The sequence below is a fragment of the Notamacropus eugenii genome, chromosome 6, assembly GCF_028372415.1.
Source record: "Notamacropus eugenii isolate mMacEug1 chromosome 6, mMacEug1.pri_v2, whole genome shotgun sequence".
In the NCBI taxonomy this organism is placed as follows: domain Eukaryota; kingdom Metazoa; phylum Chordata; class Mammalia; order Diprotodontia; family Macropodidae; genus Notamacropus; species Notamacropus eugenii.
Genome location: NC_092877.1, coordinates 121052671 through 121080207, shown reverse-complemented (window position 1 = coordinate 121080207; position 27537 = coordinate 121052671). Strand labels below are relative to the sequence as shown.

At 36.3% G+C, this 27537-nt stretch overlaps 1 protein-coding gene and 1 non-coding gene across 2 annotated transcripts in view; both read left to right on the top strand.

Annotated features, from left to right (window-relative positions):
- The first annotated feature begins 12890 nt into the window (after nt 1-12890).
- LOC140511736 (transmembrane protease serine 11F-like) overlaps nt 12891-27537 on the top strand; it is a 79149-nt gene continuing 64502 nt past the window's right edge. Inside the window, exon 1 of the mRNA XM_072620912.1 lies at nt 12891-12991. Within this exon, the coding sequence (XP_072477013.1) occupies nt 12984-12991 (8 nt within the window). The 5' untranslated portion in view covers nt 12891-12983. The remainder of the gene's footprint in view (nt 12992-27537) is intronic.
- LOC140512961 (U6atac minor spliceosomal RNA) lies at nt 23442-23569 on the top strand. The gene has a single exon (XR_011970012.1). It is a non-coding gene; the product is annotated as a U6atac minor spliceosomal RNA (small nuclear RNA).

The following is a 27537-nucleotide window of genomic DNA, read 5'->3' as shown; positions in this document are numbered from 1 at the left end:
TACGAAAATATGTCAACTATTCTTAAACCATAAATATCTCTCCACAGAGATTGGTTTCCTTGGTATGTTACAATTAATAATAGATTTAATGATAGAGATAATTAAGTGGTGAAGTGATTCAAATTTTGGGTAGGAGTCAGGAAGACCTGGGTTCACATCCAGCCTCAGACACTTAGCTGTCTGACCCTGGGCAATTCACTTTGCCTCTGTTTGCCTAAGTTTTCTCAACTGTAAAATTTCTCAACTGTAAAGATTGTTGTGAGGAACAAATGACATGATATTTTTGTAAATAGCTTAGCAGAGTTACTGGCACATAATAGGTTCTTAACTAATGCTTATTTTCTTCCCCCCCCATTTATTGCTCATTTGAATTATGGCTTTGCCTTTCCAACATTCTACCTTTAGAATCTGGTGCTCTATGTTTTTCTTCTCCCAATGAGATGAGAATAGAGATGGCAGAATGGAGAAAGTGAGAAAAGAAGATAAAAACTATACAAAGGGACAAATCAGAGAGCCTGAAAAATGGGACAGTCAATAAAAACCTACAGAAAAAAATGGGCTTCCCCACTCCCACCTCGTCCAGGACTCTCTGAGGAAGACAAATCATCAGGAAAAGCAGGCTTAACAAAGAATCGATATCTTCAAGGATGAGTCCTAGACATAAGAGTCTTACAACTCTGAAGTTACAAGGGACCTAGTCCAACTTTTTGTATTTAAAGATGAATAATCTTTGAGAGTTGAAGGAATTCATTCTGGATTGCTCTAGTTAGGTGCAGAGCTAAAACTAGAATCTAGATTTCTTGATCCTGTCTAGTGCTTTTTCTGTTTCATGACATTCCTCTGAAATACAATGAAATGACCTAGCTGGCTTCATGAAGTCCATGACACAATCTTACTGTTTTTGCAGAATGAGATACTTTATAAGATGGGGAAAAAAATCATTTCTTGCCTTAGTTCTTAAAGTGGAAAATGAATCTGGCTGTGTGCTTAGTCACTGCTTTAATTTATGTATCTGGTGAAGAAATCCCAAAATTTATTAGTCATTTCTGTGCTTCAGGCTTCCTATGTTAGTGACTGACACCTTTCCCAAGCTTTTTTTTTTTAGCAATGGGCATAGAAATAAGCACCTCCTTCTTCATTTTCAATTGGGAACCTCATTTTATTTCTCAAATGAGTGGATTTCCTAGAAGACTACATAGGTGGCATTGTGCTCAGTGGTACTGGCAGCCCACATATAACCAAGTTCTATTCAGGTTTTCTTGGCTAGAATTAAATGAGAAAAAAAAGAAGCCTTGGGGCACTTCGTTTCTGTGCAAAATTATCACACAATAAGCCATTGGCAAAGGCAGAATAGGATCTGTTTTTCATCACCTTAAGGAAAGGTATTGTAGTATTTTTTTTTATTCTGGTTTCCTAAATTTTTCCATATTCTTCTTGACACATGATTCTTCCCTAGTCACAGATAAATAGCTGCTAGAATGAATAGTATAAAGACTATATTGGAAATTGTATCATGTGTTCCTTGCACAATTTTCCCCACCCTAAAGTTGATAGCCATCCAGCATGGGCAGGCTGCCATCCGTATTTTCAGAGGCATCACCTATATCAATAAAATTACAGAGCCACTGGAGTCCTACAGCTGATACACATCATCTTATCCTTCCTCACCATATGCTGGGGCTTGAAACTCACCCAAAGCTACTCTAGTCCATTGCCTGCTCCTTTTGGTAGACAGAAGACTAGGTAATCTCTTTGGAAGAGACTTCCAACATTTTTTTCCAGTGGTCTCTTTTATTCAGTTATCTCTCTCACTCACATATTCTACTCCTTCTGCCATATTATGGGACAAATTCAGACTTATTCCAAGCAGTTCTTTATTTAGGAGACATTTTAATCCATCAGACTTAAGGGATAGTTGACATCTATAAACTTTCTAGCTAATTTTTAGGATCAAGTAAATTGTTGCTTTACCACAGTCAGATTTATTAGTTAGGTAATTAACTCTTACCTCCACACTTTAATTAAGATCTTATTTTCTAGTTATAAATAAATGTTCACAGTCTTTTAACAGAATAAAACCTAGGAGCTCTCTGGTCTCTTCTTTTCCTTTGTTGATAACACAACAGAAAGGCTCCATAGGTATGGTTTACTTTCCCTTTAACTTCCTTGTTGGTAAAAATATTTTGCCCTTTCTTCCCCAATAGATACTTTGTGCCACATTCTCATTAGACAGCTCCTTGAGTGATTGATTGATCTAATATTTATTGAATTGCCACAAATGCTAAGGGCAATGTCACTCAAAAAATAGTTGAGACAAATCAATGTTTATGTGTCAGTACTGAAATTCAACAGACTAAAATTTGTATCTGATACTTCCATGAAAACTAAACTGGGGGCCAACCTATCTTAAGAATTAGTTGATGGCAAAAAAAATTGGGGGGCGGAGCCAAGATGGTGGAGTAGAAAGACACACATCCACAAGGTCTCCCCACACAGCCCATAAAATACCTGTAGAGAGGGACTCTCAACAAATTTTGGAGCAGCAGAAGTGGAGAACAACAGAGTGGAGGAGATTTCCAGCCCAGGGTGACCTGAAAGGCCCACGGGAAGCATAAGTTGCACCGGATGTGGAGCAGAGCACAGAGCCTAGCCCAGCCTTGGCCGCACGCAGCTCTGAACAGCCCTTGGGGGCAGAATCTCCAGTCTCGGAATCCCCAGTCGCAGCACTGGTCCACAGATCCCTGAACCTACAGGCAACAAAGGTCAGTGACAGGGTTTTTTCAGCTGGTCAGGGAGGGAGAAGGGCCTTCCCATAGCTCTGGCCTCAGGCAGCATCCCGCAGAGGCCACATCGGGCAGGTGGCAAGAGTTCTCACGGCAGCCCCTACAGCAGCCTGAGACCATTGCTGGATCGTAAAAACTCCTGGGGGCAATGAAGGAGCTGGTCTTTGTCTAGCACTGAATGGTGGCCCTGCCCCCACAGCTTGACTGAATTCCCCCGCCCCCCTCCCAGTGCTAGCTTGGCGGAACTGGAGATCAGGTGCCTGTGTAGAGGAAACTCTGCCAAGATTCTGGGCACAAAAATCCTTCCCTGCACCCAGACCAGTACATGCTTGATTGTGCTGGGAGGAACTGTTATCTTACAGGTCCCCAGAGTATACCCTGCTCTTGACAAAGGACCCAAAAGTCAAGTAACTGATTGGGAAAATGCCCAAAAAAGGAGAAAAAAATAAGACCATAGAAGGTTACTTTCTTGGTGAACAGATATCTTCTCCCATCCTTTTGGATGAGGAAGAACAATGCTTACCATCAGGGAAAGACATAAAAGTCAAGTCTTCTGTATCCCAAACATCCAAAATAAATATTCAATGGGTTCAGGCCATGGAAGAGCTCAAAAAGGATTTTGAAAATCAAGTTAGAGAAGAGGAGGAAAAACTGGGAAGAGAAATGAGAGAGATGCAAGAAAACCATGAAAAACAGGTCAACACCTTGCTAAAGGAGACCCAAAAAAATGCTGAAGAAAATAACAACTTGAAAAATAGGCTAGCTCAATTGGCAAAAGAAGTTCAAAAAGCCAATGAGGAGAAGAATGCTTTCAAAAGCAGAATTAGCCAAATGGGAAAGGAGGTTCAAAAGTTCACTGAAGAAAATTGTTCTTTAAAAATTAGAATGGAACAGATGGAGGCTAATGACTTTATGAGAAATCAAGAAATCACAAAACAAAACCAAAAGAATGAAAAAATGAAAGATAATATGAAACATCTCATTGGAAAAGAAACTGACCTGGAAAATAGATGCAGAGAGACAATTTAAAAATTATAGGACTACCTGAAAGCTTTGATCAAAAAAAGATCCTAGACATCATCTTTCATGAAATTATCAAGGAAAACTGCCCTGATATTCTAGAAGTAGAGGGCAAAATAAATATTGAAAGAATCCACTGATCATCTCCTGAAAGAGATCCAAAAAGAGAAACTCCTAGGAACATTATGGTCAAATTCCAGAGTTCCCAGGTCAAGGAGAAAATATTGCAAGCAGCTAGAAGGAAACAATTCAAGTATTGTGGAAATACAATCAGGATAATACAAGATCTAGCTGCTTCTACATTAAGGGATTATAGGGAGTGGAATATGATATTCCAGAAGTCAAAGGAACTAGGACTAAAATCAAGAATCACCTACCCAGCAAAACTGAGTATAATACTTCAGGGGAAAAATTGGTCTTTCAATGAAATAGAGGACTTTCAAGCATTCTTGATGAAAAGACCAGAGTTGAAAAGAAAATTTGACCTTCAAACACAAGCATGAAAGGGTAAACGGCAAAGAGAAATCATAAGGGACTTACTAAAGTTGAACTGTTTACATTCCTACGTGGAAAGACAATATTTGTAACTCCTGAAACTTTTTTCAGTATCTGGGTAGTTGCTGGGATTACACACACACACACACACACACACACACACACACACACACACACACAAAGCACAGGGTGAATTGAACAGGATGGGATCATATCTTTTAAAAAATGAAATTAAGGGGTGAGAGAGAAATATATGGGAGGAGAAAGGGAGAAATGGAATGGGGCAAGTTACCTCTCATAAAAGAGACAAATAAAAGACTTTTCAGTGGAGGGAAAAAGAGGGGAGGTAAGAGAAAAAACATGAAGCTTACTCTCATCACATTCGACTAAAGGGAGGAATAAAATGCACACTCATTTTGGTATGAAAACCTAACTTACAAAACAGAAAAGTGGGGGAGAAGGTGATAAGCAGGGTGGGGGGATGATGGAAGGGAGGGCAGTGGGAGGAGGGAGCAATTGGAAGTCAACACTCTTGGGGAGGGACAGGATCAAAGGAGAGAATAGAAGCAATGGGGGGCAGGATAGGATGGAGGGAATTATAGTTAGTCTTATACAACATGACTATTATGGAAGTCATTTGCAAAACTACACAGATATGGCCTATATTGAATTGCCTGCCTTCCCAAAGGGAATGGGTGGGGAGGGAGGGATAGGGAGAAGTTGAAACTCAAAGTTTTTGGAACAACTGTTGAGTATTGTTCTTGCAACTAGGAAATAGAAATACAGATAATGAGGTATAGAAAGTTATCTTGCCCTATAAGACAAAAGAGAAGCTGGGGATAAGGGAAGGGAGGGATGTTAGAAGAGAGGGCAGATTGGTGATAGGGGCAATTAGAATGCTTGGCGTTTTGGGGTGGGGGGAGGGGAGAAATGGGGAGAAAATTTGGAACCCAAAATTTTGTGGAAATGAATGTTGAAAAGTTAAGTAAATAAATTTTAAAAAAAAGAATTAGTTGATGGCATTATTGTGATACACACACACACACACACACACACACACACACACACACATTCTTTTTTCTTCTAAGCCAGTACTGAACAGATCCTCAATAATTAAAGGAAGAACTAGAGAGTACAGAGTGTGCTCAGAGTAGATCCACAACATATGACCAATGAAACAATGAAAATAATTAGAATTATGGCACTAATTCTGGAAAAGTAAAGAATGAAGATAACATATACAGAGGATAGTGACCAAAAGAATGCAAGCTCTTTAAAGATGGTGATTTTTAAAAAAAAGATCTCAAAATCTCTAGTGTCTAGTGAAATGCTTGATACATAGTAGGTGTTCAAAAATATTTATTGAGCTTAATTGGCTGATTACAATATGCTTTATTTGTAGCATAAGAAAAATTGGATTAAAACAGAATTTCATTGAATGATAGTGATAGAAGAGACATGAATGAGAATGTACTCTGACCTCTTCATTTTACACATGAAGAAAATATGAACCAGAGAGAAATTAAGGGAGTTAGCTGACATACATAGTACCTTGAATTTTGCAAAACACTTTGCACACATGATCCCATTTGAGCCTCACAATAAGTTTCTAAAGTCATTATCCCCTTCACCAAAGGTTTAGTGGTTGGCCATAGTCACATAGCTAGTAATTGCCAGAGGCAAAATATCTAAGGTCAAGCACAGTTCTCTTTCATAACAATGACTTTCATAGTGAAGGCTGTAAAATACTGGCTTATGATCCTGAGAGTTGTTGTGAAATCTTTATGGAGATCTGTAAAAATAGGATAGATTCTTATCTGTCATTCATGTCTCAAGTGTAGTAGAAGGATGGATCATATGACCTTCGAAGGCCCTAGTATAAATTATTTTTTGAAGTACAAAAGAAATAGGTACACATCAAATGACTCACTAAAGAGTTCATAAACATTATACTTCTTAGATCTGGGACTTCCTTATTAGAGAGTTTGTTGTTTTTCACTTTGTTCAAGATATATGCTTTGTTCAAGATATATGTTCAAGATATATGATGAAATGAAGATATGAATATGCTATCTTAATTGTAAGAAGATTGAAAACTAAAATTCCATCTTTAGATTACAAATACTCTAATTTTTGAGTTTCAAAGTTGCTAAAAGATGAAGGTAATGATGAAATTCATACAAACTGTAAGAAAAGTTCTACATAAAGAAACTATATTTTTGCATATAAATATGTATTTTACTTAAATTAAATATGTAATTTACTTATATATAGTGATTTTATTGATACAGATTCAATTTCTACCATTATAGGTTATGGCTAACCTTATTATCATAGATGGTTTCCTGAGTTTCTGTGGCTAACTTAAAAAAAAAAAAAATCTACTTGACAGCCAAACCTTTGGTAATGCGTCTCTTGGAACTTAGCCAGTGTGGTCATTGGGTAAAAGAAAGTACAGCTCCATAGGACCTACCAAAGCTTTTGCCCTGTTGACATAGTCTTAAAGAGTCTAAGGTTATCTCCATGTCATGATGAGTCACCAGATTTAAGAGTCTCAGTAAAAGAAATAGCTCTACAATTATTATATAATTACTATTTATTTCCTTCATGGAAATTCTGCATTTTCTCTAATTTTCTAACACTCTTGGAAGTAAAATTCTGGAATTTGTACTAAACTAAGGGTGAATTTGACTATGAAATAAGTAATACAGACTTTAAGTATTTAACACAGAGTTTCGTCTTAGAACCAAGAATCAAGATTCTGTATTTATTCTCATCAAACCTGCTCACAAAGCTTTCAGGAAATTATGTTGTGCACCTGATTTTTAATTTCTGCATCTCTAAAGGACTGAAACATGAATTATAAAGTATAATTATAAAAATAATCTGCTTATCTTGTTGCCACATTTTTTAAGCACATACTATGTACGAGGCAATACTATGTGTCTTAAGCACCCAGGATACAAACACAATAAGGAGGAAATTCCCTAGCTTCAAGGAACTTACATTCATACATACGTCATTAGGGGTAAGACAACACATACAGGAGTGCTCAAAGCAGAAAGACGGAACGGTACCCTTTGGGGTGCAACCCAGCAAGAAGGAAAGGAACAGTTAAGAATTTTTAGAGTCAAGATGACACGCAGGTGAAGCATAGCCGAGAGTCCTTCCTAAAATGTAAGCTCCCTGAGAATGGGGATTACTTCATTCTATGGTTTTGTATCCCCAGAACCTAATCAAGGGCATGGCACAAAGTAGAGGATTAATAAATGCTTGTTCATTAAGTGAAATGATCCTTTATTTCTGAGAAAGATACTATGTAAACATGACATATTTACACACTTTTTAATTAATTATGTTTTTTCATAGTCTTAAATTTAGCAACTAAAGTTAAAATATATTGATTTTGAATCTTTGATCTTTAATTTTTTAGGGTTCTCTTTACTTTGACGGCTAATGTACCTAGCCTGAAACTGGGGTTATATAATGTTATCTAAAGAGACTACATATAGACAACACAATAGAGTGAAAAGAGCACTTGTCAGCAAAAGGCACACACACATATATATACATACACACACATGCGCGCACACACACACAAAGTGTTCAAGCCGCATCAATTGTAATTTTTTATTTATTTATTTTTGCATTTTAAAAATTTATTTATTTATTTCACTTTTAACATTCGTTTTCACAGAATTTTTGGGCTCCAAATTTTCTCCCCCCTTGTCCCCTCCCCCCACCCCAAAACACCACGCATTCCAATTGCCCCCATCACCACTCCGCTCTCTCCTCCATCATTCCTCTCTGCCCTTGTCTCCATCCTCTCCTCTGTTCTGTTGGGCCAAATAACTTTCTCTACCCCTTTACCTGTATTTCTTATTTCCTAGTGGCAAGAACAGTACTTGACAGTTATTCCTAAAACTTTGAGTTCCAACTTCTTTTCCTCCCTCCTTCCCCACCCCCTCCCTTTGGAAGGCAAGCAATTCAATATAGGCCAAATCTGTGTAGTTTTGCAAATGACTTCCATAATAGTTGTGTTGTATAAGACTAACTATATTTCCCTCCATCCTATCCTGTCCCCCATTACTTCTATTCTCTCTTTTGATCCTGTCCCTCCCTGTGAGTGTCAACCTCAAATTGTACACTCCTCCCCATGCCCTCCCTTCCACCGTCCCCCCCACCCTGTTTATCCCCTTGTCCCCCACCTTCCTGTATTGTAAGATAGGTTTTCATACCAAAATGAGTGTGCATTTTATTCCTTCCTTTAGTGGAATGTGATGAGAGTAAACTTCATGTTTTTTTCTCACCTCCCCTCTTTTTCCCCAAACTGAAAAAATCTTTTGCTTGCCTCTTTTATGAGAGATAATTTGCCCCATTCCATTTCTCCCTTTCTCCTCCCATATATTTCTCTCTCACTGCTTGATTTCATTTTTTTAAAGATATGATCCCATCCTATTCAATTCACTCTGCGCACTCTGTCTCTATGAGTTTGTGCGTGTGCATGTGTGTGTGTGTAATCCCACCAAGTACCCAGATACTGAATAGTTTCAAGAGTTACTAATATTGTCTTTCCATGTAGGGATGTAAACAGTTCAACTTTTATAAGTCCCTTATGACTTCTCTTTGCTGTTTACCTTTTCATGCTTCTCTTCATTCTTGTGTTTGAAAGTCAAATTTTCTTTTCAGCTCTGGTCTTTTCGTCAGGAATGCTTGAAAGTCCTCTATTTCATTGAAAGACCAATTTTTCCCTGAAGTATTATACTCAGTTTTGCTGGGTAGGTGATTCTTGGTTTTAGTCCTAGTTCCTTTGACTTCTGGAATATCCTATTCCATGCCCTTCGATCCCTTAATGTAGAAGCTGCGAGATCTTGTGTTATCCTGATTGTATTTCCACAGTACTTGAATTGTTTCTTTCTAGCTGCTTGCAATATTTTCTCCTTGACCTGGGAACTCTGGAATTTGGCCACAATATTCCTCGTAGTTTCTCTTTTTGGATCTTTTTCAGGTGGTAATCGGTGGATTCTTTCAATATTTATTTAGCCCTCTGGTTCTAGAATCTCAGGGCAGTTTTCCTTGATAGTTTCATGAAAGATGATGTCTAGGCTCTTTTTTTGATCATGGCTTTCAGGTAGGCCCATAATTTTTAAATTGTCTCTCCTGGATCTGTTTTCCAGGTCAGTTGTTTTTCCCATGAGATATTTCACATTATCTTCCATTTTTTCATTCTTTTGGTTTTGTTTTGTGATTTCTTGGTTTCTCATAAAGTCATTAGCCTCCATCTGTTCCATTCTAATTTTGAAAGAACTTTTTTCTTCAGTGAGCTTTTGAATCTCCTTTTCCATTTGGCTAATTCTGCTTTTGAAAGCATTCTTCTCCTCATTGGCTTCTTGAACCTCCTTTGCCAATTGAGTCAGCCTATTTTTCAGGGTGTTATTTTCTTCAGCATGTTTTTGGGTCTCCTTTAGCCGGATGCTGATCTGTTGTTCATACATTGCTTGCAAGTCTTTTATTGCTCTTCCCAGTTTTTCCTCCAGTCCTCTAACATAATTTTGAAAATTTTTTGAGCTCTTTATGACCTTTTCCCAGAACTGATCCCATTGAGTGGGCTGGGATGTAGAAGCACTGACTTCCGTGTCTTCCTCTGATGGTGAGCATTGATCTTCCTCATCAGAAAGGAGGGGAGGAGAAACCTGCTCACCAAGAAAGTAACCCTCTATAGTCTTGGTTTTTTTCCCTTTTCTGGGCATTTTCCCAGCCAGTGACTTGACCTCTGAATATTCTCCTCACACCCACCTCGCCTCCTGATCCTCCCAGCCAGCGCTTGGGGTCTGAGACTCAAATGCTGCTTCCCAGCCTCAGGGCTTTGGGCGGGGGCAGGGCTGCTATTCAGTGTGAGATTAAGTTCAGGTGCTCAGGTGGGGGCAGGGCCGCCTCACGGGCTCAGTTCCCTCAGGGGGTTTATGCAGAGACCTTCAACAATGGATCCAGGGTCCTGCCTGCTTGGGGAGCCCCGGTCTGCTCCCACCTCCGCTGTTGCCTTCCAAGGGGGCCTGAGTATGGGGGCACACCACTCCCCTCTCAACCCTCCAAAGAGACCTTCTCACCGGCCCCTGTCACCTGTGGGTGGAGGGACCCATGTGGCCGCTGGAGATCCTGTCCCTGAAGTTCTCTCGCATCTTCTCCTCTCGGTGCTGTGGCCGTGGCAGGGCTGGGCTGGGCTCTGCATCTGCAGCGCGACGGACCTTTTGCGAGAGGTTTGCAGGTCCCTCTGGAATAGAAATCTTATCCGCTCTGCTGTTATGTGGCTTCTCCTGCTTCCGAATTTATTGGCAGCTCTTTACTACAGATATTTCATGGGCTGTGGGTTCGGAGCTAGCGTATTTGTGTGTTTCTACTCTGCCATCTTGGTTCCACCCCCAACTGTAATTTTTTAAAATATAGAAATCAAGTATGTACCCCAAAATTGGTAGAGTGGTTTGATTAATTATAGTCTTTTAAAGTGATAGAACATTGTTATTCAGTACCTATGATACATATGAAGAATTTGAACTTAAGAAGACATATAAAGCCATGTTGAGTGAAGAAAGAGGCACAGGAACACTATCCACAATGTCTACAACTGCGTAAATAAAAACAATACTAAAAGAATAATTATGAGTCAAGCCAAAGACAAGCAACAATTCTTATATCAAATCATCCTTCCTTTCTCTTAACATTACTTAGTAAGTAAATAACGAAAATGGAAAATGATGTGTTGATCACTTTATAAAAATTTTAATGTTGTTTTTTTAAACTACACTTTGTAGAGACAGCTGTTTGAGTGTTTTCTGGATATTATCTTTTTTATCAAAAGAAAATAGACATAAATTTTTTTTAAAAAACAAAAAAGGAAAAAGTACACTGGTTAGGTAGACTACATTCTTTCCTTGCATACGTGCTCCTAACTAGCTGTGTGGGAGGGATTGGAGAAAATGTGTGGTTCTCCATCATGTTGATTGTAGGACTCCTTATCTCTTTATTTTTCTGAGGGTTTTTTTTTTCTGGCCAGGTGATTCTACAAAAATAGGTTATTTATATAAATGAACCAAAAGTAATAAGGGAGCTATGAAAAATAGTAATTTCCCCCTTACTTGTTGATTGGGATAAATACAGTAAACCTTGTGGTGCCTGAGAAACTTGCAGTCATCCTAAACAGAATGTTAAAGCAGGAAGGAACTAGATGTTTTCCGACACCCCAATCAATGTTCTCTTTCTTTTTGGTGAGGCAACTTTTCATCCTTTCCCTGGATTTTATCTATTTTCAGGGAAGGATAGATTGTCAGAAAATGAGGGATAGGAGAATCCATACATATACACACATGATATATATATATATGTGTGTGTGTGTGTGTGTGTGTGTGTGTGTGTGTGTGTGTGTGTGTGTGTGTGTGTATTTTAGCCTAAAACCAAAAGGGTTTAAAGAGGAAAATTCAATGTCAAATGCAGAGCACAATAGAGAGAATACTAAAGATTAAAGTGAAAGATAAATACTAAAACATCCAAAAATGCAAACTTCTCTAAATGAATATTATAAAATCAAAGTAATTGAACCAAAGTCTGATGAAGCATAAGATTCTCTGATATTCCAGAGTAATTCCAAAGAAATTAAAACGTAAAAGAACAAGTCATTAGAAAGTAAATATCAGCATGTATGGCCTGGACTGGAGAAATAATGAACAGAGTAGAAAAACTTGAATCGACATCGACAAGTTTCTCAAGAGAAGCAAAAGAGAAAACAACAGATTTAGAAGAAAAGGACAATCTGGAAGAAAAGAAATGAAAGGCAAAAGTGCTTTTAAAATGTTCTCTACATGAGAAATCATTGATCTTAATGATAGAAAGTTCGGGGACAATTTGGATCAAAGGACTCTGAGAAGAACATGAGAAATTTAAACGCGTGCACACACACACACACACACACACACACACACACACACATACCTGGAAATCACATTTCAGGAAAAGAACAAGAAAACTGCTCAGAATTTCTGAATTCAGATTTAAGGCAACAACCTGAGAAGTAAAGTAGTCTGCCCAAGGACAAAATGCTATTTCACTACAGAGGCAAGACAAGAAACCAAGTGTCTTGACGAAGTCAAGTGTTTTTTCCACTTCATCAGGATGCTCCCTGATTTAAGGGCTTAATGAATACGTCTAATGTATAGCATTCAATCCCTCTTTATGGATAATATCAAATCTTTTAATTATAAAAGTCCCACTGGACAAAATACAAACACCCCTCATAAAGAATCTTTAAGTGTGTTACTTTTATTTCGAGTGATCTTGAACAAGGTGAGGTCATGCCTTAAATTTTGGTTCCCTAAAAGAAAGAATTATTACCAGGAGTTGACTGCATGCCTACCTATATGCACTGCTTAGAAGATCCCTCTTCGAGTATTTGTCATTGTTTATATATTTGTTTGGAATTAACTGGCTCATTGGAATTCTTCCTCCCTTGCGAAAACATCTCTTATCAGCCTATCTCAAGGCTGCAGTCACTAAAACTCGTCAGACTGGTTTTCGTCTTTATTACCAGTGACTTAATTGTTCATCTTTATTCAGCCTTGAAAGTCTCCACTGTATACTGAGATGATACAGATCAGATGGTGACAGAAGAGAAGCTGCCTGGGTCCTGGTTACAGGATGTACGCGTAAGTACTTTGTCACTTTTGCTAAAGTTTATCAATGGTGGTAGAGCTGTAGTAGGTGCCAAAGGCAAAGATGGGATGGGAAGTCTTTTCTTGTTAGAAATTGATTCATGATTTTATGCTAAAATAGTTTAGGTTGAATTTTAAAAGAGATACTTTGGACTGAAATCTCACTGGATGAATTACATTTCGATTTTCTAACAGAAATAAGTATGTGATATAATGATCTAAATTCTATTTTATATTCTAAGCATCCAGGAAAGAATAATTTTTACTTACTTTTTTCTTGTCTTTTAATTTAATCTCTATTGATACTTTACTGTTAATATGAAGTCTTATACTTTCAATAGATTCTGCTTATTGAGTGTAGGACGTTTCATTATATTCTACTTTTGAGAGTCACATTTTTTTCTAAGAAAAAGAAATATAAAATAGGATTCATGTTAATATAATAAAATAAAAAAGGACAGAGTCACTATATTTCATTATAAGTTAAAGGATTTAAATCTTAAAAAACTTTCTTGGAATGTAAATAACTGGCAAATGTCAAAATTATAGGATCTGAACATATATATTTATTGTGAAGATAATTCCCGAATGAAAAATTAGTTGATAAAGTTGACCTAGTACTGCATTTCTCCTTGTAGTTAATACCCACTGACTTCCTTCATCCATAACTACCTTTATTTAACTACATCGTATCAGAATATAAGCTCCATTAGAGTAGGAATTGTTTCATGCGTTGCATTTATTTCTCCAGCTACTAGCACAGTGCCTGACTATTATTAGGCACTTAATAACCGCTTGTTGACTGATTGATTACTATTACTTTAGAAACCAAGAAACAGATTCTAATCTTGACTCCTTACTGCCAATGTGAAAGTTGTTTCACCTCTATGAGCTTCATTTTCTAACATGATAGAGTTAGACTCTAAGGCTTCTTTCACCTCTATATGACATGAGACTGATTTTCTTTTAGCATTAAGTTACAGTTATGGTGTAACATAACCACAAAGTTATGGTGATGCCTTAACTCAAGGACATCAGGGTTGCAACATTTGCCACAGGGTTCAGATTTTGTCAGGAAGGAAAAAAAGCAAAATAATTTCAAATCTTTAAATGCCTTAGCAACCTAAAAGAAAGAATGTCCTGGCATAAATAAATAACTTCTTAAGTGGGGCACTTGGAGAGAAGAGAGAAAACTACATTCTTTGATTGAATCTGCTTCCCTTTGCTTATTTTACAATGAAGATAGCTTATTAGGATAAGTTTAATGTGTTAGAAAATACATTTCTTACCCAAAAAAGTTCTAGAATGAGTACAATTAGCTTCAAACAAAGTAGACTGAAATGAAATAGAAATACAAATAAAATGCCAAGGGCACATTGTGATAACCACCAATTTAGTACAAAGACTCACACTCAGGTCATCTTTGGAGGGACTGTGGGCTAGAGGGGGTGGAGGGATTGCTTATTACTTCCTTCAAGAAGCCAAAAGGAATGGTACTCCTAATTAATGTTTCCTCTAATATATTTTCTGTCTGCTCATGTTCTCTTTCCTTATCTCTGAAGTTTTATTGTACATAGAGCCTAGAGGCTCAAACAACCTCACCCTTGAACATCTGTCAAATGTTTTGTGCCAAGATTCTCAGAGCATCTCCTGCTATTGCCCTCCTGAAGGCATAATCATGCAAAATGACAAATTTACTCCTTTTTTCAAAACTATTGGAGCAAGTAGACATGGGGTAGTGGGTAAGAGAATGCTAGATATGTGCTCAGTCTAATGCTAATTCAAATTTTGCCTCTACCACTTAATAACAGTGTAACTATAGGTAAGGTTCTCTGAATTTCAGTTTCCTCCTCTCTAAAATGGAGAAAATAAAACCTACATTAATATCTTACTGGGTTGTCACTAGGTTCAAGCGAGATAATCTATATAAACTATACTGAAAAACTTAAAATGCTATGTACATATCAGCAACTGAATACAATGTAAAATCTGCCTGTCATTCAAGGCCCTTAACAATCTAAACCTAACAGTTGTCTCTCGTATTATTTTATGGTACACATTTTTCATTCCCATCACAATGTGCTCATTATCCCATGCCCTACCCCTCTCCAAAAGTATAATGCTTTTCTGTCTCTTTGTCACTGGTTATATCATTCCCTTTGCCAAGAATGGTATATTTACTTTTCTATTTCTGAAGTCCTATGTAAAAATTATACCACATACTACCATCTCTAGAAAGCCTTTTCTGCCAGTCCTATCATTAATGTTCTTCCCCATAAAACTTCATATATCACTTGGTTTCCTGTCTATAATGCAATTATCATATAACTTGTATATTTTTGTAGATACCTGTGTAGTTACAATAACTTTAACCAGCTTTAAGGTCATTGAGGGTAAGGGTAGTGTATCCTTAGTAATGTTTGCCATATTGCACTGGCAACTGTATTTTGCTCTTATCTGGATCTTGGCAAATCAAAGCAAATGAGTTCTACTAAAGAATGAGACCAGATGGGGCTTGGAGTGCAGAGTACGTTGAACTATTTAATAGATGTTCTTCACAGAAGGAATCTTGTTCCAAGGTAAATAAGTGAGATATTCAATTCCATCTCATTATGTTGTCTTTAAAATTCAACATGACTATCATTAATCACTCTTCCCTATTCTTTTCCCAATATTTGATGGATATAGGTGCTCTTTCGGTATAGATATGGATAGATAAATAGATCAATACTCTTTCAGTACACTGAGGGCCTGGAATAGTAATACTTTACACTAAGTAATTTCATCATAACTCTCATTAGAAAAGTGATAGATTAAATGGAACCCTAATGACTAGAAAGGGACAATTCACCACTTTCTAACTTACTACTCAGGGACATTATTCAAAGGTTTCAAAAACATGTTCATAAATGATTCCAAGTAATGTAAAAAAAATAATATCAATAGTATTTCTCAACTGGAAGAGTCAACCGCTAAATATGGCAAAGATCAAATATAGAGTGGATATATTTATTAAAGGATAATTCATAGAATCACAGCCTCATCTAGGCCAACCCCCTCAATTTTCACAATGCAAATTAAAATTATTAGGTTATTTCCCCATTTATATACTTTAGTCAATAGATCTTGATAAGAAAAGAACTTATTTTTAAAGGGTTTAAAGAGGTGGAGGTGGCTGGTTAGATAACTTGAGATCTATTAAACAATTGAACATAAAGACATTATTTGTCCAACAGTCATGTTATTTTGCAAATTAAATTATATTTGGATGATCAATTATTGGGTTAATATTTGTATGATTGAGTGTTCTATTTTTTCTTGATCTTAAAAACATTTTCAAATCCTTTCCATTTTGTCCCCATTCTTGCAGGGGTTTACTTTCCTTCTGTACTTCTGTTTCTACTATTTTTTTCTGTTATTATTTATTGGTATTTTGTGTAATCACAATTCATAAGAAGATTATCTAAATTTTCCTCGGCAAATCTTGTTTTAAAATGTGTGAGTATAGTTTGCCATCTTCCTTCATTAAACCTTTTTGTTGATAATGATAAATCTTTGCTGACTCTGCATCGGGTGTTGGGAAAGAGGATTAAAAATAATAAACAATCCTGGTCAAAGAATATAATAGGATCTTAGAGGCCTAAGAGATCTCAGAGACTATCTAGTTCAAACTACAAGATGACAGACTCAAGCTGGTGGATAGTCTGTGGCTTGCCATTTTTCTCTGGACATGGCTAAGTGGAGGTAGAAGCTTTTGTGGTCATGGAATCCACAACCCTGACCTTATTAGCACCAACTAATTCTAACCAACAAAGATGACTAGCAGAGAGAAGACCCTCTAGAAGCCAAGAAAAATCTGAATGTTTTAGCCTGGTTTTTTTGCATGTGTGAAATTTAATATGGCAGGGTGATAACAAAAATATGGGTGATAGGGATAAATGACCGTGGGGACTCTAGGAAAACAGAAATTTTCTAGTTCTTTTTGAATCAAGCTTCCATATCATTTCAAGATGAAGTTTGAAGAGATGGGAGTTCCTAGAATGTCAATTACATCAATGCTCAAATTTTAAGTGAAAAAAGTTAAGGCATTTGTTTTGGTTTTTTAGTATTTGGGATAATCTGCATTAATATCTTGTTCTATGATTTTTCAGTTAATATTTAAGTGTTTTAACTACTTTACCTTCTATTTAAATTCCTTACGTTTTTAAAGATTGGATGACCTTTTCTTTTAAACTTTATAAACAGGTTAATTTTCACTGTATATTTCAAAAAGGTCTACCAAATTGATTTTTTTGGTATTTAAAGTCCCCTTTTAAAATGCTATTTATTTTTATTTTTCTCAATGATATGGAATAAAAAAATTAACATTAATTTTTTAAAAGTTTGTATTCCAAATTCTCTCTCTTCCTTCCCCACATCATTGAGAAGGCAAGCAACTTGATATAGATTATACATGTTCAGTCATGTAAAATATTTCCACATTAGTCATGTTGAAAAAGAAAATACAGACCAAAAGAAATCAAGAACAATAAAGTTGAAAATGTATGTTTCAATCTGCATTCAGACTCTAATCAGTTCTTTCTCTGGAGGTAGATATTATTTTCCATAACTCCATTGGATCACTGTATAACTGAAAATAGCTAAGTCATTCACAGTTGATTGTCATACAACTTTACTGTTACCATGTACAACTTTCTCCTGGTTCTGTTCATTTCATTTTGTATCAGTTCATATAAGAATTTCCAGAATTTTCTCAAAGCATAATGTTTGTCATTTCTTCTGTTGTATAATTTTTCAGTCATTTCCAACTCTTTATGATCCCATTTGGCTTTGATTTCTTCTTCTAAAAACTATCTGTGGTACCTCAGAGATGTTTTAATTTGTATTTCTCTAATGAGTAGTGATTTAGAGTATTCTTCTTATAAATTTGACTCAGTTTTGTATAGATCTGAGAAATTAGGCCTTTATCAGAGAAACTTGTAAAATTCTCCTCCCCCCCATTTCCTGTCTTCCTGCTAATTTTGACTGCATTTGTTTGGTATGTACAAAGTCTTTTTAAATTTGATATAATCAAAATTACCCATTTTACAACCTGCAGTACTCTCTAATCTCATGTTTGGTAATAAATCCTTCCCCTATCCTTCCAGAAAAAACATTCCTTGCTCCTCTAATTTACTTATGACATAACTTTTTATGTCTAAATCACATACTCATTTTGACCTTATCTCGGTGTGCAGTGTGAGCTGTCAGTTTACATTTAGTTTCTGCCAAAGTTCTTTCTAGTCTTCCTAGGATTTTTTTGTCAAATAGTGAATTCTTGGATCTTTGGTTTGTCAAACACTAGATTACTATGGTCATTTACCACTGTATATCATGTACTTAATCTACCTCCCATCTATTACTTAGTACCAGGTTGTTTTGATGATTACCCCTTTTAATACAGTTTGGCATCTGATACTGTTACCAGATAATTTTTCAATGCAACTTCTAAAAACCTTAACTGTAGACAACTTCTAAACTTTAACCATATTAGCACAAAGAAATTCTAATACCTTTCACCAGACCATATTCTTGCAAAAAGCGTAAATGACTAGTTGAGTCCTTTCTAGCTCTGATTTTTTAATGCCTCAATAATAGTATAATTATGTGGTAGTGAAAACAGTGGTGAATTTAGAATCAGAACATTCAGGGATCAGGCTCTGCCATGTAGTTGTCATGTAACTTGGGCAACTTGTCTGGGATTCAGTTTTTTTTATTTGTAAAATGAGGGTACTCCTTTTCATACAGCACTACTGTGAAGATCAAATCCTGTATAGAATGACCATAAAATATTCTGTAAACTTCTAAGTAATACATAAATACCTGCTACTAACTACTGCTACTACAATGACCACCACCACCACTACTCTTACCCTACTTCTGCTTCTACTTCTTGTTATTATTATCAATAGTTCTTTTTTTTTTTGAAGGATAGAAATGGACCCAGGACAAGTCACTATCCTGCCGTTTTTCTTTTCCATTTAATGTTCTGAGGATCATTGTATAGGTGGACTGAAAAACTAGTTTTGCAACTGATTAAACATTAAGAAATGAGTTCATCTTCTGTGAGCTCACTGAAAGAATCTTTGACACAGATTTGGTTGCATAGGGAATAAATGGATGAATGAATGGAAAGTATTTATTAATCATTTACTATGTAGGAAATGCCTTGAATATAAAAAGAAAAATAAGCTACTCCCTGAGAAGGTTTATCAATATAGAGAAAATTTCAGCTACAAGTCAGATGGAAAGGTCCACCTTGGGGTTCAGTAGCAAAGCAGATGGTAATGCATTTTCATTAATGTATTTTCCATTGATAAAATGACATCCATTTCTGATGGTGAACCAATAGATATTGGCAAGGATATGTGCCAAAGCTGGTTTCCACATGTTTCTGACTTTCCTGTATTTTGAAAGTTTTTCATTCCACATAGCTTGAAAATTCTGAATATTTGGCATAGTGACATCTTTTTTGAAAAACTATTCATAAGTTCTTATGGATCAATGTTATGTCTGGATGATTGTGGACAATAGTTCAGTTTGTAATAATTCTCTAGTTCCAGTTTAGTTTATTGGTGGAGTTTCAAAGATATTGGTATTTTTCAACAATCTGTGAAAGATAATGCTTTTCCAATATATATATTTCTAGCTACCAGATCACAGCTTGTTAAGTATTTGGCTGGACTAATTTTTTGCAATGTTCAATGAATGAATGATATTTTGCACATTTTCGAATGTTTCTTTGTGCAATTTTTATTGCTCATTAAGTCTCAGCTGCTTAAAGTTGGCCCTTCTTTCATTTCTGGTGGTAATTACCTACTACTGAATTGCCATCATCAAGTCTTCCAGGTCCATAAAGTAATCTATATGACCCAGTCATTTGTTACAGGCTTCTTTGGCAGCATTGTCAATAGTGCTGCCTGAGTCAGCCAATCAACAAACATTTATTAAGCCCCTACTATGTGTCAGGCACTGTGCTAAACAATGGTGATACAAAGAGAGGTAAAAGACAGTCACTGCTCTAGAAAAGTTCAGTTTAATGCTGCAGAAAAACAAATACATTCAGATAAGTTATATACAGGATAAATTGAAAATAACTAATAGGAAAGCACTAAAATTAAGAGAGATTAGCAAAGATTTCATGTAGAAGATGTGATTTTAGTTGAGACTTGAAGGAAGCCATGAGTTAGAGAAGTAGAGGGAATGGTATGGGGGATAACCAGAAAGCTGGTTATCGTATGCTCTGTGGATGTCTCTCAATATTAATGTAATACTCAACTCTCAGATCACCTGGCATATAACCAATTAAGGCAACATTAAAAAACCATTAGAAATACCTAAAATTATTAGCGCAGATTTTATATAGTATGTAGATTTTGTCTCATTTTGTAAAATGGAACAAAATAACTGCAGCCTCTATGTAGCAGAAGATGAGATAATACAGGATAAGTTAGTAGGGACAAGTATCTAGAAACAATAAACCATTTCAACTACATCGTCACTGTAAGGCTACCTATACAAGAAGCAGTTGCTGAAAAAAATGCAATCAATCACTTATTTGCTCTGTAAGTTATTAAGCAGCTACTTTGACTGTTCTTGTCTACTCCATATCCACTACAATCAGATTTAAAAACTATTCTTTATCCAATTAACGTATATGTGAGATTAGTGTAAAAATACATAAGATGAACACATATAAGGGACATATGTTAGTACTATTGGTGCAATTTTAGCGTACAGTCTTAAGAGAACAAATGTTTTTAGGTTGATCTATTCCTATATACTTTCCCACACAATATAACCCACAATCAGGGACCTTGAGGGAGTTGTGGAGACCAGAGTTGAGGCACTGCGTGGTTCAACAAGTCATGAGCTGCCTGATTCTAGGGAACCATGTGTGTTAGTTCCGTGCTTGGATGTTTTGGGGCTGATGGTTGCTTTCTGTTGACAGTGTGTGACTCAGTGCAGAAGCCCTTGGGTGCTTTGAAAATGACAACGCAAAATTGCCTTATTGACTCCTAAGCAAGAAGGGCTGGTACCTCAGAGGACCTTTGAAAAAAGGGAGTGATTCTACCCTTGCCTGTCTTCTTACTTTGACTGAACATGTGACACATAGTACATCCAGTGACGGTTGAGATGACGGGGATGCTTTCTCCTCCACTCCAGCAGAAATATCAAACCATGACCACATGCCAGCTAAAGTAGATCTCCCTGTGTAGGAGATCCTGAACTTGGGTTTGCAGCTATGTCTGTTGAGTTGGTTCTTTCTTGGTTACAGGTTCCAGTCAATACTTATTAAGCACTAGAGCCAGGCACTGTGTTAAGCCCTGGGGATACAAAATAGGCAAAAGCTCCTTGTAAACTAGAACCCATTAGATTGTAAATTCCCTTCAAGAATCCTACAACCTAATGGGAGAAGTTTACAATCCAGAACAAAGGGGCACCTTAGTGAAAAGTGAAAGGGTACAAAGCCTTTGGCCTGTAGTCCAGCACTAATTTTAATTAGTATACAGGGTTTTGCACATTTATATAGCTTCTTCCCAGCAACTCAACCAAGAATTATTTTTCCTCTAGGTCAGAGTATGCTATGAATTCCCCATTATTTTCTCCCTTCTCCCTCCCTATAATCACTTTGCTCCTTTGATCGTCCCTCCCTTTTAGTTTATCTCCTCCCTTCTCTTCATCTTCAGCCCTTGGCTAACTCTCTTATGGCTATCTCTAAATTTGGCAAGACAAAGGAAAGATGTTACTGTCTTTTTGTGAGATCCCAATCTCTACAGTGTTGACTCTTTTCCTGGTACCATCATTTAAGGAAGGATGTCAGCGATGCCTCACCTCATGCAAGCTTTGATTCACTTTCTGAACATTTTTTCCTCCTCACTGAAATATGTCTTCTTACTTCTGCTTTACTTTTTCCTATGCTTTTCCCTCATCACCCACCTAGCTTTCCTATTTCTATTATATTTCCTCAATAGAATGTAAAATTCTTGAGGGTCAGGATGGTCTTGTTTGTTTGTATTTATATTTCCAGGGTTTAGCACAATGCCTAGTACGCAGTAACACTTAATAAACAACATATATATGTATGGCTATATGTATGAATTCTCTAGCTCTCCTTTCTCCCTTTTCCCCTTTCACTCTATTCTGTATTTAAATACTTTTCTTCTTTGTTTTTGCTTTCTTGGTTATTATCCTTGTCTTTGACTTCTTTCATGTTCTTTATTCTCTTTTTCTTGCCACTATTAATATCTTTTTGTCTTACTCCTTTATTTTCTATATTTTCTTCTTTATCATGTTGTCTCCATATTTTTCATTTTTTTCTTATTATTTGACTTCTTTTTCTTATCTTTTTACTATGCTCCCCCTTAACTTTTTTCTCCTCTTCCACATTTTCTCCCTCCTCTTTCTTGGAGGAGAAACATGAAACTTGGGATCAGAGATGTACTAATGAATATTTAATAACCCACTTTCTGGGGGCAAAAAAGTAAGTTAGACAAATATTTAAGTTTAATCTTCATTATTAACTTTTTCTTGATCACTTTCTTAAGTGTAGACAAGCTACGAAACAATAAATCAAGTCCCAGTTTATAACATTTGCTGATTTTCAAGGTGTAAATTTTCACACTTTAAATTTAACAATATGAATAGGCCCTCTGGTTTGAACTAGCTCCAGCACACTCATGCTTAGGGTGCTCTAGGATTGAAAGGCTTAAAAACGACATCATTTGACATTTTCAGTAATATCACTAGAGCCATAGTTTCAAATAATGTTGAATTAGTGAATAGTTCGCCTTGGGCAAAACTGTAGGCTTACTGTATTGCCTCTTCATGAGAAAGTAACAACTGTCTTTCAAGCAAAGTTCCAAATGCCCTTCATTCTTTGCCTTAGAAGGGACATCGATAAGACACTAGTTATTCAAGATTGGCAATGCTTTCCATTTTTTTCTTTGAGTCAATTCACTTATGGTTACCTGATGAAGCACCATCTTCCACGTTTCCTTCAAGTATTAAAGCCAGCTTGAGAATCATACATATCAGTTATCTTGCAAAATATAAGGCAAGTGACAGTACCATTCTATATGTATGATTGCTACAGATTTCATTAGTATAACATCCAGGTTTATTTTAGCTGAAAGTCATAAAAGCTTATAAAATGTAGCTCAAAAGAGTCATCAAAATTGGATAGAAAATATTCATTGTATTGAACCTCTTTTTTGAGCCTACATACCCAATACATTGGACTAGTCTTCACTTATAAATATGACAGTTTACAAACCATGTATAGGGTATGTGTTTTAAATTGTTTTTCTATTAGTGAAGGATTTATGTAGGTTCTTCTTGCCCAGTTCCTCCTTATGACCCTTTCTTTGTCAAGGGACTAGCCAGGTAACAACTTCAATCTAGAGTGTTGTGTGAAAAAAAGAGAATGTTAGTATTCCTTTTGATGAGAATGGATGAAATCCAGTGACTTGTATGACATATACATGGTTAAGGCATTGCTGCCTACTCTTTGGAACTTAATCATATTTTTCTCCCCAAGAGAAAATAAATTCCTTGAGAGAAGGAAGAATTTTGGTTTTTGCCTTTGTATGCCCAGCACCTAGAACAATGACTAGAGTGTAGCAGCTGTTTAATTAATGTTTGTTGACTGACTGATTAGTTGGTTGAAGAGAGCAAAGGTCTGTTTATATCCACATAGTAGATCAAGCTTGAGATCTTGGTTATCATTAATATTGAGTTCTAGCTAACTGACTTAACCAGGCACTGTCAGATAAACCATGAACTTCAAGTGGCACTTGCATTTTACATTACATAAGATTTGCTTATCTCTATAACTCTTCATCTTACTTAATGACTGGGTTTAAGGGTACTATGCTCATATTCTATCGTATTTGTTCAACAAATTTAGTAACACAAGACACACTTAAGATCTGATTACCACCTTGGATTATGTTATCTATAGAGTAGAAGAAATAAATTATATTAAAAATGAAAATCCTGCTCTTTCCTACCGCATGCTTTTGCTCATACTATATCTCTTTGCTTACAATGCATTACTCTCCACTTACTGGATACTAACTTATATTTAAAGTCCAATTCAAATATTCTCTCCTACAGGAAACTTTCCATGATACACTCTCCACCCTGTGTGGTAGCAAAGTCTATTCTCTCATATCTCCTGAAGCATTTTGCCAGTCTCTAATGTACTTGTCATGTCAGAAAGTATTCAATTTAGTTGATTATTAGTCTAATCCAATTTGAAAAGTATTTAATCAACATCTAATATGTACTTAGCTCCTTAATATATGTGAAGGAGGAAAACTAGGCTTACTTCAGTATCACACCCAGTTTTACACTGAAACACTGGACAGTTTACAGGGAAGCAGTATGGTACTGTAAAAAGAGTTCTGGGCTTGTGTTAAGAGACTATAGGTTCAAATCTGAGCTCTTCCATATAATACCTATATGCTTTTGGGCAAGTTACTTAACCTCTAAGACCCTTCTTATTTTTATTTTTTATGTTTATTAATGTATTTTTAGTTTTCAACATTCATTTCCACAAAATTTTGAGTTCTAAATTTTCTCCCCATCTCTCCCTTCCCCCCACCCCAAAACACCATGCATTCTGATTACCCCTTCCCCCAATCTGTCCTCCCTGCTATCACACCCTTCCCTTCCCTTATTCCCATCTTCTCTCTTTTCTTGTAGGACAAGATAGATTTCTATACCCTATTACCTGTATTTCTTATTTCCCAGTGGTATGCAAAAACAATTCTCAACATTCATTCCTTAACCTTTGAGTTCCAACTTCTCTCCCTTCCTCCTTCCCCATCCATCCCCATTGAGAAAGCAAGCAATTCGAAATAGGCTACATATGTGGAGTTTTTCAAAAGACTTCCATAATAGCCATGTTGTGTAAGACTAGCTATATCTCCCTCCATCTTATCCTGCCCCCCATTTATTCTATTCTCTCTTTTGACCTTGTCCCTCCCCTAAAGTGTTTACTTCTAATTACTCCCTCCTCCCATTTGCCCTCTCTTCTATCATCCCCCCACACTCTACTTATCCCCTTTTCCCCTATTTTCCGATAGTGTAAGATAGATTTTCTTACCAAATTGAGTGAACATGTTATTTTACCTTTCTTATTTTTAAATATTGTTTTCTTATTTTTAAAATAAATTGATTAGATTACAAAACAATTAGTATAAGATCCCTCCTAGCTCCAAACCTATGAAATATTGAGAAGGAAAAACCCAAAGTCCAGAAGCTGTTCAACCCTCAATATTTGCCTGCAGAGCTATTCACTTTCTATGCTATGTTAAGCGACCTTTTAGAAATGTAGCATATTAAGATTCTGGGCCATGCTAATTTTGTTTATTTAACATGCAAATCAAATCAGTTTTAAATGAGAACACTGTTGATCTTTTTTATGTGGAGCACTTGAAATGCTTTAATCACAGCTCCTCCCTCTGAACTAGATTATGCAACAGACATCTTCAAATAGTCATCTCACCCAATCACAGTGTCATCTGAGAGCAGGGGCCATCAGCACTTAACCTGGAGATTCCATTCCTCAATGAGAAGCAGCAGCTGGTGACAACAGAGTGTTAGTTAAGTGATGACTCAGTGTTAGCTAGTGCACAGTACACCCAGTTACTGACTTGGTGTGGGAATTTTGCCAAAGTCTTTTTCCTGTTGGCACTGGTTTCTAAAACTGGAGCCAAAAATGTGTATATATGTATACATATATGGTAGTTTATCAACAGGGTATCAACAATTCAACAAATGTTCTCATTGTAGCATAGGGGATAGAGCCAGGGAGACAAGGAATCAAGTAAGCCCTACCTCTGACACATACTGGTTACGTGAGACTGGGCACGGCATTTGACTTGTCCATGTCCCAGGAAATTCTCATAGACTAGATAGTCTAGAAAATCTGTTTATCTGTTTTGGGAGAAGATTTAGCAATTAATAGATCATTGGCAACTTTGGAGAAAAGCATTTTAGTTGAGTGATGATGTGGGAACTTTGATTGCCATGTTTCAAAAGTGAATGAGAGAAGAGAAAATATAAACCATGGACATCGGCAATTTAAATTTTAAGTGTTAATGTGTTAGCCCACAGTCTAATGTATTCTGTACCCATTTAAAGTTTAACTCTAAAATCTCTTCTTGCCATAATTCCAAAATGAATAACTAATGTAAGGATTATAGGTTTAATGGAAGGAGCATTATGAGTTGACACACTCTTAAGCCTCCTCAATCCATAGCATTTTGACTGAATACTTGGCATTTGTTGTTTAGTTGTTTTCTGTCATGTACAACTCTTTGTGACCCCATTTGGCATCTTTTTAGCAAGAATATTGGAGTGATTTGCCATTGTCTTCTCTAGCTCACTTTACAAATGAAGAAACTGAGGCAAACAGGGTTAAGTGGGATCATACTACTAGTAAGCGTCTGAGGTCAGATTTGAACTCAGCAGGATGCATCTTTCTGACTTCAGGTAGGCACTCTATCCACTACATCACCTACCTGCCCCAACTATTGGGCAAACATACGGTTAATGTTGAGCAGATAAAGCCACCAAAAGCCACTAATTCTGCTAAGAAGAGAATTGTGAGGAAATAGTTTATTTAGAAGCAAGGACTATGAAGACTTATCTAATTATAAGTTCCATTCCTGTATCTCTCTAAAGGTTAAAAAAGGATGTTAGCTCCTTGAGTATAGGGACTATTTTTCATTTTCTCTTTGGTTTCCTAACGTCTAGTATATAGCAGTTACTAGTTTGGATTGGATTCACAATGCCCTTTATTCACAAGGAGTGGTAGCTCAGCATAGTGGATAGACAGCTAGCCTCACAATTAGGATGAACTGAGTTCAAGTACTGCCTTTAATACATAACTACGTAATTGGATTCAATTTATTTAACCTCTCAATGCCTCAAGCAGCTCTCTAAAACTAGATGTTGGTCAGAGACAAAGTTCCGATCCACATTTATTTAGACATATTTGTACACTTTTCATTGATTTTTTAAAATAAAAATCATATTAGTAGTTTTTGTTGAAGTCATCCTTTTTGGGTTATGTTCTATCAATTAAAAAATCTCTTAAGTACCTTCCTATCATTTCAAAGATGATTATGTATTACCTTTCTAATATTACTCCATATTCACTCCCACAAAAGATGGTAGATACCACAAGTAGGTTATAAACAGGCTTTATATTTTACAGGTAACATACCATGGTGTAAAACATGCTACACTTGAAGTAAAGAGAGGTTCAAATCCTAACAGTTCTAGTTGTCCACCACGACACTTAAATATTTCCATCTCAGTTTTCTCATCCATAAAATGGGAATAAATACTCTTGTATCATCTGCCTCAGAGTGTTGTTGTGAGAAAAGCACTTTATAAGCTAAAAGCATGCTATGAATGTACTTATTGTAATTATGCCTTCTACTTTTCAAAGGATCATTACTAATATTCAAATGGAGATTAATAGA